Genomic DNA, 17,894 nt, shown 5'->3' on the forward strand with positions numbered 1-17,894 from the left:
GCACTGATGAATACAAAAAGAATATGTCTAAACCACTTTGCAGTACTTATTTTGTGTACAAACTGCGCCATTTTGCCGTTTGGGACTTTTATTTCCACCACTTCCGGATTCTAAAAGAGCCTGTCGATGACGTCAGCGTATTCCGAGCATGCCTACAAAGGTCGAAAATAAACAAAGAGCCAGAAAAGATCCTCGCGCTATTTCAGTGTAAATTGTTTTCGAGTGTGCGTTTAGCGTCCAGTCAGCCATGGAAAACGTCTTTTCGTGTCGAGCAAGTGTTTATTTAGATCAAGGAGGCAGGAAATACATGGAGGATTTTGTTCAGATTAAACAGGATGATGAGCCGAGCGAGGACGAGCTGAACGCCGCTGCTGCGGAGCGTGGCGAGGCGGAAGTGGAGAATGCCAGCGATCAGCTTGAACGGACTCCCGCGGACCGAGCGCAAAGCCTTCCGACAGAGGGATCGCGACTTTCTCCGCCGAGATCCAGTGTCACAGCGGTAGAGGATGATGAAGTGGATTGCGGTGTGGTGAGGAACAGTCGTCGTTCCCGGGCTGTGGCTTTTTACGCGGTGTTTGATGGGCACGGCGGCCCCGACGCGGCGCGGTACGCCCAGACTCATCTGTGGGATCTGATCAAAAAACAAAGAGGCTTCTGGTCAACCGACGACGAAGAGGTTTGCTCAGCTATACGGAAAGGATTCATTGCCTGCCACCATGCCATGTGGAAGAAACTGCGTAAGTTAGCCCGTGTTTACTTGTTTTTTTTCTTTTGTCAGTAGCATCCTTGGCATCCATATAGTACCAATATTCTTCCTCATATGTTACACTTACAGCGTTGATTCAGCAATGGCCTTAATGTTGAAGTGTTGCATTTTATCACTCCATCTCCACCCTCCCTGCAGAAAAAACCCCAATAGAAACCATCACAGAAACTCTAATGGTCTCCACTACAAATACCATTACAAACCATCAGCTGTTAACCATTAAAACATTACCATAATAGGTCCTTACTGGTATCCACTAGACATAACATGCCACCAATAAAAGGCAACAAATTACCAGTACAGACCCATAGGGACCATTACAGTTTCCAATAAAACCAGTACAATTCCCCTTTATACCCATTACCATTTCTATGAGGGTTTCTATTTTGTTGTTTTTGTTGTTTTTTCCCAGCAGGATGGAAACACATTCAAAATCTTCATACTGAGAATGGTATAGTTGCTATGTGACAGGAAGTTTTCTTTCTCATTAAAAATATTTTGGGGAAAAAAAAATCTTCATACTGAAATATTAGTGATGTGCTTAGTGAATTGTTTTTGTTTTGTGTTGTATTTCCGATATTTCCACGAGAAGTTCGTAGATCTGCTGTTCTGACCTCACAGCATGACCCCAGCGCAGTGAGAGTGAAATTTAGTAAGAGCTGCTAAAAACAAAAGGGCCAAGGCTTTGCTCAGTCATCATTTTCCAGCAATGGTCAATGTAAATTCAATGAGAAAGCCAATGTAGAAGTAGTGGAGGGCGCCAATGTTGGACTAAAAGTCCCAGAATGCAGTGCAGCTCTACAGCACAGTTTCTCTGAGTTATGGCTGTGTCCGAATATCCCTGCTAGAGATGTAATGATATGAAAATTTCATATCATGGTTATCGTGAGCAAAACTATCACAATTATCAGTATCATGGTAAATGGCGAATTTATATAACCCTTTTATCCAAAGCGCTTTACACTGTCTCATTAACCCATTCACACACACACACACACACACACACACCAATGGTAGCAGAGCTGCCATGCAAGGTATGTGGAGTCATGTGGGCCGGGAATCGAACCACCAACCCTACGATTAGTGGACAACCCGCTCTACCACCTGAACCACAGCCACCCCATATTTTCATGGTATTGTTAAAATGTGCTGATGCACACACTGAAATCATGTAAACATGTTTTATATTTGAAAATCAGCAAAGAACAAATAAAAATAGCAGCATAAACATAACATTTCACATTAAAGTTGGCACCATGTAGCCACGAGAGGTAGAAGCTACCCCAGTGCAGTTTTTAATGAACACAACCCTAACTGTGTATATAAACCCAAGTAAAGCAATGTGCATGTACAACTGTACAACTATACAACTTAATAATACAAAATAATACAACCATATGTAAACAAATCCAATGTGCAGGTATTGACACTAAAATTACAAGACAAAATATGTAAACAAATCCAGTGTAAACAAAAGCAATCTGTGTATTAGTGGGATGAATGTACATTATGCGTTAAATGTCGCACTTATTTGTTACTCTCTTGTTTCAAAGCCATGCACTTGCTAGGAACCTGAGAAAAGAAATTATTTCAACCTAATTCAATATTTTGTGTCCAACTATTTGCTTTTCCTCGTACTTTTCCCCATCTTATACGTTAAGCTAAAAGTTAACTTACCTTGCATTCACTATAACGTGATGGATGGTTGTCACGATGATGACACAGCAGATTGGACATGTTGTCCCCATTCGCAGCGAATTTCTTCTGGCAAGCTCTGCTGACAGGGTTACCATCTTCTATTAAGTTTCCCTCAGCATTTTTTAAATAAAATATGACCACATTTAGGATTTGATCCTCTTGGAAGGTTGGAAAATCTCACGATCGCCGTCACTGCCTTCCAAATCATGGTAATTGCACCTGGTTTTAACAATAATTAAATATGACCTGGTAGTACTAACAGTCAGGGAATTTTATTGTGGTTTATCGTCAAACGATACCCGTTTCATCTCTAATCCCTACTATACAGGAGTAGTATGTCCAAATTCTCAGTGTTCACAAAATGGTAGGTGAGAAATTCCCCTGCTTCGCCAAGATTCTGCAGGATGGCACCACCGGACACTGAATACTGCGCTATCCCATAATGCAATGGGACTGGCGCAGAAGAGCTGTCAGAATCAACATCCGGATTGTATTCATGCTTACCACTTAAGCCCTGTTCACACCAGGACTATTTTCGCAGCGTGAAAAATGGTCCGTTTAATGCCCCAGGCGTAAACATGTGGCATCAAAGCATCAAATTTTTTACCGCCAAGGGGCTAATTTTTTATTTTATTTTGACGCACTGAGTCAAACACTGGCCGACCAATGAGATTCGCACTTTTGTTCACATGCCCAAAGCCGCTGAAGTTACATAAGAGTACGACTTGATGGGGCTCAAGTACAAAACCATCTTACCAATGAAGAAGAAGACGAAAAAGAAAACGAAGATGCCAGCATCCACCATTATAGTGAGTGCATAAGTGACAGACCCAAAATAAAATGCTCACTGCTAATAAATCCTTCTGCCTACACACACAAACAAGGTATCGTCTGAAAGCACATTAAATTACACACTAAATAATAAGTGTACTTATTATGTGGTGGCAATTTTTTGACGACACTGAATTCTAAACACATCTCTAAATGATCCATTATTTTTAGAATTATTTCAGTGTTGTTTTCTTCACTAAATAGCATTGTTTGTTTCTTTGTCTCTTCCCTGCAAATATTAATCCGCTGACTGATAGTCCATTGTGTTTGTTTTACACCTGGCGTGTGTGTGTGTGTGTGTGTGTGTGTGTGTGTGTGTGTGTGTATATATATATATATATATATTCTTCACCTCTTATTCAAATAGTTAAGTGCTCCATTATTGTGTCATTGTATTATCATATTGACCACAAAAAAGACATTCATATTCAACACTTCATCGATGTACAGGAACATTAACATTTTTGGGCACAACAATAGTTGCCTTGAAGGTACTGAATCGACTGCAGTAGGTGCTGTCACAGTATGCAATTTCGGACGCAGTGAGAGACTTGGCTTGACTAATTGGGGATCTATGAAATAAGTGCAATGCTGTTGATGACTGGATTAGCAGGAAAGTCGAAGCTTTGGAACCTGATCTGTTTAAACAGTGTGCAGATGAGGAGGTGAGAGAGGACTAAAGTGCTGCCGCATCAGTCTTTTTAGTTAGACATGAAGCAAGGGCTAATGCTGCATTTGACTTTCCTCAGAAGTTGGAGATTGGAGATGGAATTACTACATTTTCACCCTTCATGCATTCGAGTCTTTTGTTAGCAACAAGCTAGTCATCTACGGATGAAGTCTACCTCTGCAAAATAGTCAAAAGATTTAACAATTAAATGGGTCTGCACAACTCCCTTAATGGTAAGAAGTGCTACTTTGTCTGCTGTTCATGCTGTGGGCAGCCATGTTGATTTGATGTTACATGCTGAATACAGAGTAGAGGAGACTATCCCGAGTTCCCGAGTAGGAAATCTTGCGTAGAGGGGGCATTTTCTTTGTATTTTCCTAGCCGGAAGACAGAAATTAAGAGTTACAACCTCTAGTTGCTGCATAAATCCCCCTGGCACCACTGTCGGTGTATAGTTGATTGGCATTGTGGGTAATGTACTGTAGGAAGCATTAAACCAAAGTGAAAATAGATCAACATGTTGAAAGAAGTTATAAAGTCACATGGTCGATTAGTAACTCCTAGCCAACTTTAATCTTTTTCCATTAGATACAGTCAGTGAGAAATGTAGGAATATGATACTGTTTGTGTGATCAGGTCAAAAGTGGAAAAAGTTACAGCCTGATTTCTCGCTAACGTGTGCGGTATCAACTTATCAGTCAAATTTTGAAAACTGTGGGAATAATACAAATCCTGTGTGATCAGTCAGTATTGCCTATTGTTTTCAGGGAAAAGTAGCTTGCTCAGAAATGGGCTACTTTGCATATTCATTGAATCATCATGATTGTTTGCCTTTCAAAATGTGTAACGTGAAGGGCAATTTAATGAAGACAATTGCTAAAATAATTTTTAATTTAGTTTAAATAGAATTGTAAAATAATAGATTATTACATATTGTACATAGATGTCGTCTTTAGTCATGGTACCACAAACAGTCCATTATGTACAATATAGAGTCATACCAACTGTAGTACATATTTATAAAATACTCTAAGAAAAACAATGATGATAAGTGTAGACTGTAAATAGACCTGAGGGAAAAGGTGACCGGTGGAATAACTCGTTTTTATTACCTGTAAATATAACCAAGAAGAGAGTTTAAAACAAAGAACAAAGTGGGATAAACAATGTGGAGTTGTTTAACTAGCACAAGCACAACTCTGGCCACTCAGCTTGCACACTCTCTCTCTCTCTCTCTCTCTCTCTCTCTCTCTCTCTTTTAAAATAAAGTCAGTAAATGGCCTTAAAAGTCACCAAATCTTGCAAAAAGTCACTAATTTGACAACACAGTGTGAGATTATGAAAGTTAGTAACAATGGTTAATATGGCATCTATGATTCTTATATATATGGAGAATGAATAAAGACTTTAAACATAAAGTCTGAAAATGAGAATAACAGTAGAGTCGCTTGAAACGGCCAACAGTGTAAAATTAAAATGAAATCATTAAGAATGTATAATAATAAGTAAATAGCAAAAAAAATCAGAGATGGTGAAGATGTTCAGAACTAAGCCAAAAATATCTAAATAGTCGAATATACCAGTCTAGTATCTGACTCCCAGTTTTATTCTTTACACCAGAGGTCGGGAACCTTCTCAGATGGCAGAGCCATAAAAGCCAAAAAAAAGTTGTGATTTTTTTTCTTTAAAGAGCCAGAGAAAAGTTAACATATTTTGTAAAGGTTTTTATATGTCTTCTGCTTATTATAGTTATTATCTTTACTATTATTGCATAATTATTTAAAAAGGTAATGTAGTAAAGGCCATTTGTCATTTTGCAGGGTCTTGACTTAACAGCCTGCACTTCACCTAATAGGCCTGTAGGTGACACTTGGACGTCATTTAACCAACTATGATCTTTTCCTCAGGCTTGGGGAGTAACGGAATACATGTAACAGACAGTGCGTTTACATGGACAACAATAATCCACTCTTAACCCGATTAAGATGATAGTTCGATTACGAAACGACCATGTAAACAGCAATTTTTAATTACCTTAATCTGATTAAGGTCATACTCAAAGTAAGCACTAATCGAATTAAGACGTGTGGAGTACTCCTGTTTTAGTCGCATTATGGACATGTATTACAGACATGTAAACACCTTAATCACATTATTAACGTCGTGAGAGTTTTCACCGCATTTTGTGACAGGACACGATCACACACTGCAGTGCTCAAAATTTTACGGCGAACAAGAGAGCTCGGCTGCGTCCCAAACCGCATACTTGCCTACTATAGGCCTGTAGTGGGGAAAAATACATGTATCTCGGCTACTATATAGACGTTAAGTACGTGGTTTGGGACGCAGCCCACGGCTTCGAGCAGTTGTCTATTTGCACGTACAGCATGACAAATAATTAACCACACTTAAAGCGTTCGTAAAAAAAAAATTTAAATAAAAACACCCAAAACTGTATACGGTACCATAATGAAGACGAATTGTATGTTGATACGTGAAATTCTGGAGGGACGTCGGACGGCGTGGCGCGGTGACGTAATGATGTGTGCCGTTAATCTAATTATGTTCTAGAACATGTAAAACAGGTAAATGACAGGAGTATTCTAAAAGAGACTCATGTAAACACCTTAATCACATTATAATCTTACGCAGAGTAAGGTCAGTAATTAGATTACTACTGTCCATGTAAACGTAATCAGGATACAAAAACTGGTAACTAATCTGTTACAGTTGTGTCAAAAAACAAAGTAATCAGATTACAGGTATAGTTTGTTTAAAAAAAAAAAAAAAAAAAAAAAAAAGGAATACTACAACCCTAGTTCTGAAAAAGTTGGGACAGTATGGAAGATGCTAATAAAAACAAACCGGAGTGATTTGTAAATGTACTTTGACTTTAAACAAAAAAACCATATAAAGACATATAAAGGTATTTGATGTTTTACTTAATCAATCCGTATATATTGAAGATAAACGTTTATTTTGAAATTAATATATGCAACACATTCCAAAAAAGTTGGAACATATTACAGTAATTTGTAACTGTAAGGGAATACATGTTTAAAGTAACCCTCCCAACCCTGTAGGTAAGTAAGAATAAACTGAACACTACATACCATTAATGCAACTTCCAAACATGCAAATTTGTCTGTCCTTTCGGTCTGGAAAGAACAATACTTGTCTTTTTTTTTTTCTTTTTCTTTTAGCCATTTCAACTTTTGTTAAAAAAAAAAAAAATGAAAACACACTGGCTATGTAGTTTTCAACCCATTTATGAATTCGACTGGGAAATTACCGCTCTGCTCTGGAAGAAAATTTTACATATATATCATAAAATTAAAAATGAAACACCCAAAACTGTATATGGTACCATAACGAAGACTTACTGTATGTTGAGACGTGAAATTCTGCAGGGAACGTCAGATGGCGTGGTGTGGGGACATATAGACGTGTGCTGTTAATCTATTATTGTTCTGTAACATGTAACACGGGAACATGAACGGAATAATCTAAAAGCAACTCATGTAAACACCTTAGTCTCAATATTGTCTTATTCAGAATAAGCTCAATAATTAGATTACTGCAGTCCATGTAAACGTAGTCAATGAATTAATAAACAATACATAAATTATCACCTCTTTTGTGCAGCTTTGCATATCCAAACCTGCAAGGATCAATTAATTACAATACTCATTGTAAGCATATTATTATTTAATTATATGTCCCACAAAATTCCATCACATCATCAAAGGACTTTTTGTTTGGGATTGTGGCAGATGTAAAGGAGAAGGAGAATTTATACGTGCATCAGGTTTTTCGACAAGAAACCCTTCCGCATAGGATACACCTGTGTATCCTCGCTCCTAGCCTCTCTGGAAGCTTCCTCACTCCTCGGTCCTCACCTCCTAGCAGTGCAAATAGAGACTTGATAAGTCCTTGAAGATGGTTCACGTCGATTGATGTCCGGGTCACGGGTTTGAGGACGGAGGAGCGAGGAAACGAGGAAGCATCAATTTGAGTATTGAGAAGCACTCTCTGTTTCGCTGCTGGTGATGGGATGGGAAATGGGTGGGGTGTGAGCCCCTGCAGGCCAAAAAATTCACACCTCTCCACAATAACATCGGTACAGAAATAAAACAGATAGCACGAGGAAAGCTTTTTTTGGTAGTAAAACACTGTATACAATTGCAACAAAAAAAACTTATAAAATGTTCACCTAGTAGGCTAGATTAAAAAAAAACAAAAAAAAACTGAGTGTTTACTTTCATATGAGCCATTAAACACTATTGTGTAGTGTGACGTCACACAGAAATTCAATACCGAACACGGGCGGCCAAAAACCGGCGCAAATTCCCTTTTTACGTGTTCCTTATGATGGCAGCTACAGCATCAGTGAAAACCCTTACACTTTGAACGTGCAGATATGTGTGAAACATCATGATGCTTTTCTATAATTAAATTCATGATACTGTAATCATGTTTATGTCTCAAACATCTGGCTTTGCAGGAAAAGAAAACAGATAGAAACTGGCTTATCCCATTTTCATTTATAGCTGCCAAGATGCTAGAATATTATTGTAGGAGAGGATCTTTTATTACAGATATCACCCAGAGAAACTAACAATGTGACATGTATAGGAAGTAGGGACCAGTGTTCGAATTAGTTTTTAATTTACAATGCTAAATGAGACGTGTCTTATGATTCCTGCAGCGGAATGGCCAAGGACAGCGACTGGCCTCCCCAGCACATCTGGAACAACTGCAAGCGTCGTCGTAATTCGCCGCGATCGTGTGTATGTGGCCCATGTTGGAGACTCGGCTGTGGTTTTAGGGGTGCAGGACAGTCCCGCTGATGAGGTGCTTCGTGCAGAAGAAATCACACAGGATCACAAACCTGAGCTACCCAAAGAGAGGAAAAGAATCGAGGGACTGGGAGGGAGGTGAGTCTCGCACATGCTTGCACTCTTTTACTTCACCGATGTGAATAGTTTGAGCTCATTGCAAGAATTACGTGGAGGAATAATGCAAGGATTGTTGCTGTTAAAGCTTTTTGTTGACTTTTTCCTTATCTGTTTCAGTGTGATTAAAAAATCTGGGGTGAATCGAGTGGTGTGGAAGAGACCCAGGCTCACTCACAACGGACCAGTCAGACGAAGCACGGTCATTGATCAGATTCCTTTCCTCGCTGTAGCTCGAGCTTTAGGTGAGTTTGATAATGCTGAATAAATAAGTGTTAGTATTCCTGATAACAATGAAAAGCTTCATTGTTTGTAAAAAAATCAAATTATACACAATCTAATTGTGTCAATCTGGCTTTCGTAATGTATATTTTTTTCCAGGTGATCTATGGAGTTATGACTTCTACAGTGGAGAGTTTGTAGTTTCACCTGAGCCTGACACCGCTGTTATCAAGTTGGACCTAAAACGGCACCGCTACATCATCCTGGGCAGCGATGGCCTTTGGAACATGGTTTCACCACAAGAAGCAGTATCCATGTGTCAGGAGACTGATAGGGCCAAGGTGAAATTGTTTGTTTATTAGCAGACTATTTGTGATGTGTCTTTATTAATACTGTGAGGGGATTTTATTTTTGTTACTGAAGGAATGTGGTTTAAAGATTTTGTATTCCATATGTGCCCACAGACTAAGTGCCAAAAGACAAGGGAAAATGTTTGTAGTGCCCAGGAGCTGGTGAACCAGGCCCTTCAAAGATGGAGTCAGCGCTTGCTTCGTGCCGACAACACCAGCGCTATAGTCATTTGCTTGGAGCCAGTAGGGATGTTTTCTGAACCTTTGCCCCCATATGAAGTTGTGTACAACCTGCACGGAGCAAAGCCATGCTCTACTACAGAGTCTCCATCCAGCACGCCACACATCCAGGTTCGTATAACTACCAGTGAGCATTACATGCTCAGAAACTGCAGACAAAGCTTCCTAGTAGATTTTGGATGTGTCTCAATCAGCTCCTTAACTCCCTAGGTCGTGAAATAGTATCCGAAATTAGGCTTCCGAAATTTGATGTCATTTTCAGTAAGGAAACATAGTGAGAATCGATGCTCCCTGGTTTTTGCAGTGCATAGTGGGATCTGTTTATAGAGCAAATATTCCATTGCACTGGAAGGATTTTGCGATTGAGACAGCCCTTAAAATGGCCGATTCCCTGATCAGTGCCCTGAGTACTGAACTAGGGAGCTGATTGAAATGCACCCTTAATGTATATTAGACATGCATCAAGGCCTAAACGACAAATCCTCAATATGCATTTATTTAACTTTTTGCAGGTGATAGATGTGCCTTCTCCTGGTTGTGAACTGGATTCTTTGGGTGAACGGAATGCTGACAGCGGGACGAGCGGTTCTGAATTATCAAAGTCTGACTTTCCTAGTAAAGATCTTAGTGACAAGAGCTTGAACAGTGGCAAGAATAGTGACATAGTGCCCACTGGCAAACGGATGCTGGAGGATCTCTCCACCCCTGCAGGAAAGAGGGCACGGCGTAGTCTTCCTCACAGCCACGCTTCCTCATGCACTACACGTCGGAGGTACAGTGAGCGTCCTTCTCTAAGACGTGGGAACAAAAATCAGAAGCAGTCCAACAAAGTACAAGGTCTATTACAGGAGCACGGAAACGCTACTGTATGCGTTTGCTAACGCTCGTCTTGTGTCTGGTTTTTTGATGCACTCTCACGCTTGTGGTGGATGGTCACAAACTCAGATTAACTTCTTATAAGCTACTGAGGAACCAGGCTCTAGTGTTAGAAGGTAAAAATGTAAGAATGGGTTAATTTTAAGAGTAATGCAGGCATGACAATGCAATATAGTGTACTGCTTTTCATCTGCCATATTGTGGCAAACCTGTTTTGTTCCAGTTTTTTCCGGATCATGTAAAATATTGGAAGGTCTGTTAAATGCCCCAAATTTCTGTGTCGCTTGTCACCTTCTCAACAGTGTTTGTTTAATCTTGTAATGCTGCAGTCCAGTCACCTACACATTTTTGGCCTTGTACGTATTTGGGGCTCAGACACTTTATGTTGAAGAATTCCTGCTGTCTTCCATTCGCCGTAGTGGAACGATCATGTGAAAACTTCAACAGAAAAATGCATATCTTCCGGGAAGATATTTCTCCTCGCAGATGACCTGTACATATTCCAAAGAACAATTTTAAAGAGTGACGTTTTACTTTGAGCAATTCAATAATCTATGTATTTTTATACACTTTGTTTTACAGAACAAAGAAGGCACAGTTTCTACTAGCATGGAATCTTAATCTCTTGTCACTATGTATGATCTTACCTCGTCCAACAAGCAAGAAATATATACACGTCAAAGTCGAAGTTTTTAAAATACATATTAGCATTATCCAGCATCTCATTTCCAGATTAATGTTTGTTACATTGGGTTTATTATTTTTTTTAAGTTGTTTTTGTTTTCTTATCTGTGAGACTTTTCATGTGCGACTTAAGGTGCTGCTATGTTTAACCAGGTAAATAAAAAAAAATCTTGATAAACTAAATTAAAATGTGTTGACTTGCCACCCAAAGTCTTGTGGTATTCAAGTAGAACAAGGTTTCCAAAGTGACCAGCTCTCATCTTTATACACAAAATAAACTCCTTAGCAGAGTTGCTATGTTCAGGATCTAACTAACTAGCTAACGTTAGTCTTATTAGCTAGCTATAACTATCATACAGGTGCATCTCAAAAAATTAGGTTATAGTGGAAAAGTTAATTTATTTTCCCATAATTTAATTAAAAACGTGAAATTTTCATATATTATAGATTCATTACACATAAAGTGAAATCTTTCAAGCCTTTTTTTCTGTTTTAATCTTGATTACGGCTTACAGCTCGTGGAAAAAATCCAGCATCTCAAAATATTAGAATAAAGAATTTATAATAGAGAACTTTACCACGATACTCTAATTTTTTGGATATTTTTTGTGTATTTCTATGTATATTAACTATCATTACCTGCTAGCTAACATTGTTAGAGATTGCTACCTAAACACTAACTGCCAGCTAACATGCAGTAGCTCTGTTATTAGCTACCCAAGTTACAATGGACACTAGCTAACATATTTGTCATTATCTACTTAACTATAGTCACGGTTCTTTCAAGTGATGTAGTCTACAGAGGGAACTCGGAAGGGGAAACACCCATGCAAGACATTTGTGGTGTCATTCCAACCTGAAGTACTGAAAAGCCTTTAACGGCACTTCTCAGTCTGTTTTGAATTAAACTGATGGACATAACGATATTTTATCCGTGCTATTACAAAAATATCCATATATAAATATAACTATAAATATACATCAAGAAAATATACTTTATATACAGTATGAAGGAAACTAGTAACAGCATGCCGATAGTTTAGCTCCTAGTCTGAACGCATTTATCAACCACGACGTTCGTGTTTGCTTGTGGATACTATGAATATTAACATTAATTAAAGTTAATACTCATCATAGAAAATGCATTAAACTTTTTTTCACAACATGTGTTATTGTATTGCCTGCTCTACGTTTGTTTATACCAGAGGTCGGGAAACTTTTCAGCTGGCAGAGCCGTAAAAGCCTCAAAGAAAAGTTATGATTTTTTTCTTTAAAGACCCAGAGAAAGGTTAACATATTTTTTTGACGTTTTATATGTCTTATTATTATTATTAGTTATTATCTTTATTATTTTTGCATAATTATGAAAAGTGGTACTGTAATAAAGGCCATTTCACATTTTGCGTGTTCTTGACTTAATAGCTTACACTTCACCGCCTGTAGGTTGCACTTGGACTTTATTTAACCAACTATGATCGTTTCATCAAATGGTAAATCAGTACAGGATGCAGTAGGTAAGTAAGAGTAAATTGAACACTACTTACCATTAATGCAACTTCCAAATATGCAAATTCATTTGTGCATTTGGACTGGAAAGTACGATACTCGTAGTATTTTTTTTCTTTTAGCCATTTCACCTTGGTGAAAAAACTGTAAACAGTCCAGCTATGTAGTTTTCAATTGATTTATGAATTAGACTGGGAATTAGACACTCTGCTCCACACATTGTGCAGTGAAATTTGGGCCTGTTGTGCCACATCGATCGGTCGGTGTATACATGACACACATGCATCAATTATGTAATATTTTAAAATATGTAGAGTTTTAATTGAATTGACACACTAGCTTTCTTGATTCGTGATTGTTTTTATTTATTTTTCCCCACCGTTGAGCCATAGGTTGAGAGCCTAATATTGACTCATGCGCTATAGGTTCCTGATCCCTGGTTTATGCTACCAAAATAATTGGTGCTTCCATGGTATAAGCCAAGTTTATGGTTCTAATATCAGGTGTTCTTTTTTTTTTTTTTTTTTTAAAGTTATTATTAACAAATAGATTGTCACACATAGCTTTCTTGTTTTCTTTAGAAATTTCTTCTCTTTCTTAGGGGACCAAGCACCAATGGTGGAGAGACCCTATTGTTTTTTCAGTTTTTTTTTCTTAATATTCTATTATTTCTTCTTCTTCTGCTTCCTCTTCCTCTGACCCAGTGGTGGCACTGTATTGCATGGCTTTAAATTTTGGCCAGTATCTCATGAACCTTAAATCCTACTGATTTCTTGGGTTCTCCCAAACAAAAAGCCTCAAGAGCAATTTAGATTTGCCCACTTAGATTTTTAACTAATTTGCATAACATGCAAAAACTACTTTTTCAAACTAGTCCTAGGATTTTGTCCTATGTTAACAAAGATGGTGTCAAACTACTCAGGAGAGTTTAAACGTCCATAATTATCAAAAATAGGTCGACATTTATAAATAATATGGCTGCCACAAGCAGAGCCTGATTTACTCAAACTGTTGTAACTCATGATTGATTGCAGAGATTCACACAAACAATGAAAGGTCTATTTATACAGGAAACGTTTCTGAGGATGTCTCCACAATTTGGGGTGTGGCCGTACATACTGGGCCGGGACTATGTTCGGATAATTGTTTCTGATAACCTTGAATGGTATTTTCCACTAGGAACCCAGGAGTAAGTGAGGCAATTTCACTCGAATTGATCACTAGGGGCACTTTTCATGTTTTTGCACATAAAAACAAGCATATCTCTTGTTAAAAAAGGTGTACTGTGAAACTTCTTTTTTTTTCATAATTTTATGGAATAGAGCTGCAATATAGTGTAAAACAGTGAGAAAATATCTTCTTTTATGTCATGAAACGTAACAGTATTTGGGTTTGGAATGACATAGAGGGAAGTCATTGACAACACAATTTTTATTTTTAGGTGAAATATCCCTTTAACTTGGCGCACAGTGGCTTAGTGGTTAGCATGTTTGCCTCACACCGCCAGGGTCGGGGTTCGATTCCCCCAGCTCTGTGTGTGCGGAGTTTGCATGTTCTCCCCATGCTGCGGGGGTTTCTTCTGGGTCCTCCGGTTTCCTCCCCCAGTCCAAAGACATGCATGGTAGGCTGATTGGCGTGTCTAAAGTGTCCGTAGTGTGTGAATGTGTGTGTGATTGTGTGCCCTGTGTGCCCTGTGATGGACTGGCACCCTGTCCAGGGTGTACCTTGCCTTGTGCCCAATGCTCCCTGGGATAGGCTCCAGGTTCCCCTGCGACCCTGAAAAGGAGTAAGCGGTTGAAGATGGATGGATCCCTTTAACTTTTTGAGGACAGACCTGACAAGGACCAAGGCCATACAGACTAGTATCAAAATACTAGGGTTTTTGTTTTTTGGAGTTTATTGTCCAAAAAAAGAGAAGTAAAGGACTAAATAAAAATAGTTAAAGAACTAGATTTGCAAATAATATTCTTATTTTTATAAATGACTTTGTCCTAACTAAATGTTTTTGTATATTCCCTCTGTTCCAGGGAAATATATTCTGTACAATCATCGGTTAGTATAAAGTTTCTGAGGGGTTAAAAATTTTAAATGTTCAGGGAACATGCTCTGAACCATCCTGAATTCGTGCAAGGTTACAGAGAGTTTCAAATAATTTAAAGGTTACCAGAAAAGTATTGGAACAAACCATCCAAGCTTAGTGAAAGATTCCTCAGATGTTCAAATAATTAAAATGTTGCCAGGTCCTTAGGCCAATGTTCTTCAAACCATCACAGGTTACTGCAGGAGTGTTGTGAGATTCACATAGTTTTGTATTTATTTAATGTCTAGGTTAAAATCTTTTAATTACCAAAATGTTATGGTTATATTTATATTCTCTGAACAATCCCAGCTTAATGCAAGGTTTATGAGAAGTTCAAATGATTTAATGGTGACCAAAACTGTAGGGCAACCTTCTCCAAACCATAGCAGGTTAGTGCAAGTTTCACAAATAGTTAAAATAACTTAAAGGTTACCAGTATATTAGGGGAACATTATCTGAAATACCCAGGGTTACAGCAAGGTTCAAATAACGTAACGGTTAAGAGAATAGGGGAATCTTCTCCAACCAATCCTGTGTTAGTGCAAAGTTCCTGAGATGTTAAAATAATTTAATGTTACCAGAATGTTAGGGGAACCTTTTCTGGACCATAGCTGGCTACTATAAGGCTATTTACAAGTTCTGGAAACATTCTCTAAACAACAATGTACAACGGCACTAGAATGTTATATTTCTGTAAAGATAGCTCTCCTGGAAAATCATACTGGAACTAAAACATATTTATTTTCAGAATTTTTCAGGAACCAAAAACAAACGTTCCCAGAACATCCTGGGAACCTTTCATTATTAGCTGGGTAAGCAGCTTGCCCTGTGTTTTGTTCTGAGCTGGTCAGACCAAGCTGGATTTACAGTAGTGTTGTGTGACCACATGTCTCTCCACATTTGCATGAGCACAGGCAGGGAACTTTTTAGAGTAGCGTTCTGTCCCAACTCTAAATGTTGCTTAAGTTTTGTAAATAAGATCCTGATGGATATATTTAGAGTTCAAAGTTCACTAACTGAATATCATACAAATCATTTTATAATGCTCTAGAATGCAATCTTTAAAACAACAACAACAACAACAATAATAATAATAATAATAGTGAAACTGACCGTCACTGAATAATTCAGAATGAATAAATTATGGTAACGTCGGCTTTTATTTTGAAGGGAGTCTGTTTCTCACGGGGTGGAAAATCTAAAGTTGCAAAATTCACGCCGTTTCACTGACTGGTAACGCATGGTTTACCGGAAATTGTATTGATTATGATTTGTAGAACAGACGTTGGTCAGAAACGGGAAGTCGGGCAGTGTTTTCTGCGGGCGGGAATTTCATGTTCAGTTTGGATGTGTTTACAGAGTGCAGTGAGTTCGCTGTCGGTTCAGTTTGACTGACAAAATTGTCTTTTTTTTAAGTAGGCACGAAGGTAAAAGAGGGCATTTGTTGTCATGGTTATATCTTAAAGTGTGTAGCCACATGCCACATACCACAGAACGGTACAGTGTAGAGATTGTGGTTGCTAATGCAGCTGATTTAGCGTGCTAGCATCGGGTTTAAGATGAAATCGTCAGGGTGTTAATGACGCTTTAAGTGCAGACTCCTACAGTACAGATCCGGTCTAGTTAAACTGCATGTATGTAATCCACAAATCGTGCTCGGATAACTTGACACGAGTTTTTGAATGCTAGTGGTGTTCAGGTGGTTGAAGCAAGAGTAACTCCTTTGTTGCACATGAAGTGGACTATGTAGGGCCAAGCTGTTGTTATTTCTTTCCATGTGTAGTGCGCCTACAGAGGGAACAATCAGCCATTTGGGATACTGCCATTTATATTTACCTTCTAACGTCACAGTAATGCGTGGCTACGACTTATTTTATTAATACGACTTATTTTATTAATATGCGTGGGAACGAGATGCTAATGCGTGACAGCGACTTACCATTAATACATCTATTTTATCCAGTTATTGTAAATTATAGAAATTATTTTCTGTGCTACCCACAGTTTATATGAAAATCTCATTTTAATTGACTACATTGTACAGTAATTAATAATAAATTGTGCATATAAACTTGTCTAGTCTTAACTAAAACAGATGAACACCCAACCCCCCCCCCCCCCCCCCCCCATATTAAGTCATGCACTAAGTCATGTCGTTCTCTTGTATAACTAAATCGTAGCCGCACATTATTTTATTAAGGAGATCTGTACCAGTCCATTGTCATAGCAGTTAATAAAATATTTGTATTCTCAGTGTCTCGCACAGACACTCAGCATGGCTGCGGATACAGTAGAGTACACCATAGGAGGAGTGAAGATAAACTTCCCCTGCAAAGCATATCCCTCTCAACTTGCCATGATGAACTCTGTAAGTTTCATGATGCATTAAAGAGCTGAATTTACACTCACCGAGCATGTTATTAGGAACACTATATTAATACGAATGGGTAAGGCATCCCTTATCTCAATTCTCAGCCTCACTTCTTCCTGGCATGGATTCCACAAGATGTTGGAAACATTCCTTTGAGATTCTGGTCCGTGTTGTCATGATGCTTCACACACTTCCTGCAGATTTTTCAGATGAACTTTCACACCGTGAATCTCCTATATCTAACACATCCCAAATGTGCACTAGTGGATTCAGATCTGATGACTGGGAAGGCCAGTGAAGAACTTTGAACCCATTGTTATGATCATGAAATTGGTTTGAGATGATTTTTGTTTTGTGACATGGTGCATTATCATGCTGGAAGTAGCCATTAGAAGATGGATAAATTGTGGCCATGAAGGGATGCACACGGTCAGCAACAATACTCAAATAGTCTGTGGCATTCAAGTGGTGAGTGATTAGTATTAACAGGCCTAAATTGTGCCAAGAAAACATTCCCCACACCATTACTGCACCTCCACCAGCCTGGACTGTTGACACAAGACGGGGTGGGTCCATGGATTCATGTTGTTGGTGCCAAATTCTGACCCTACCATCTGTGTGCCTCAGCGGAAATCAAGATTCATC

The 17,894-nt window shown here is 38.5% G+C and overlaps 2 protein-coding genes across 2 annotated transcripts in view; both read left to right on the plus strand.

The window, feature by feature from the left end:
* Positions 1–129: 129 nt before the first annotated feature.
* Positions 130–14,297, plus strand: ppm1da (protein phosphatase, Mg2+/Mn2+ dependent, 1Da). The gene is made up of 6 exons (XM_053647485.1): positions 130–737; positions 8,674–8,902; positions 9,041–9,165; positions 9,302–9,483; positions 9,607–9,843; positions 10,245–14,297. Exons 1-6 carry the CDS (start codon positions 248–250, stop codon positions 10,611–10,613), a joined length of 1,632 nt encoding a protein of 543 aa, XP_053503460.1. The 5' UTR covers positions 130–247; the 3' UTR covers positions 10,614–14,297.
* A 1,796-nt stretch (positions 14,298–16,093) lies between these two features.
* The window catches only part of brip1 (BRCA1 interacting helicase 1), a 37,903-nt gene continuing 36,102 nt past the window's right edge, over positions 16,094–17,894 (plus strand). Inside the window, 2 exon segments of the mRNA XM_053646602.1 lie at positions 16,094–16,243; positions 17,133–17,246. Coding sequence (XP_053502577.1) covers positions 16,145–16,243; positions 17,133–17,246 — 213 coding nt within the window. The 5' untranslated portion in view covers positions 16,094–16,144.

The sequence above is a fragment of the Ictalurus furcatus genome, chromosome 17, assembly GCF_023375685.1.
Source record: "Ictalurus furcatus strain D&B chromosome 17, Billie_1.0, whole genome shotgun sequence".
Classification (NCBI taxonomy): Eukaryota; Metazoa; Chordata; class Actinopteri; order Siluriformes; family Ictaluridae; genus Ictalurus; species Ictalurus furcatus.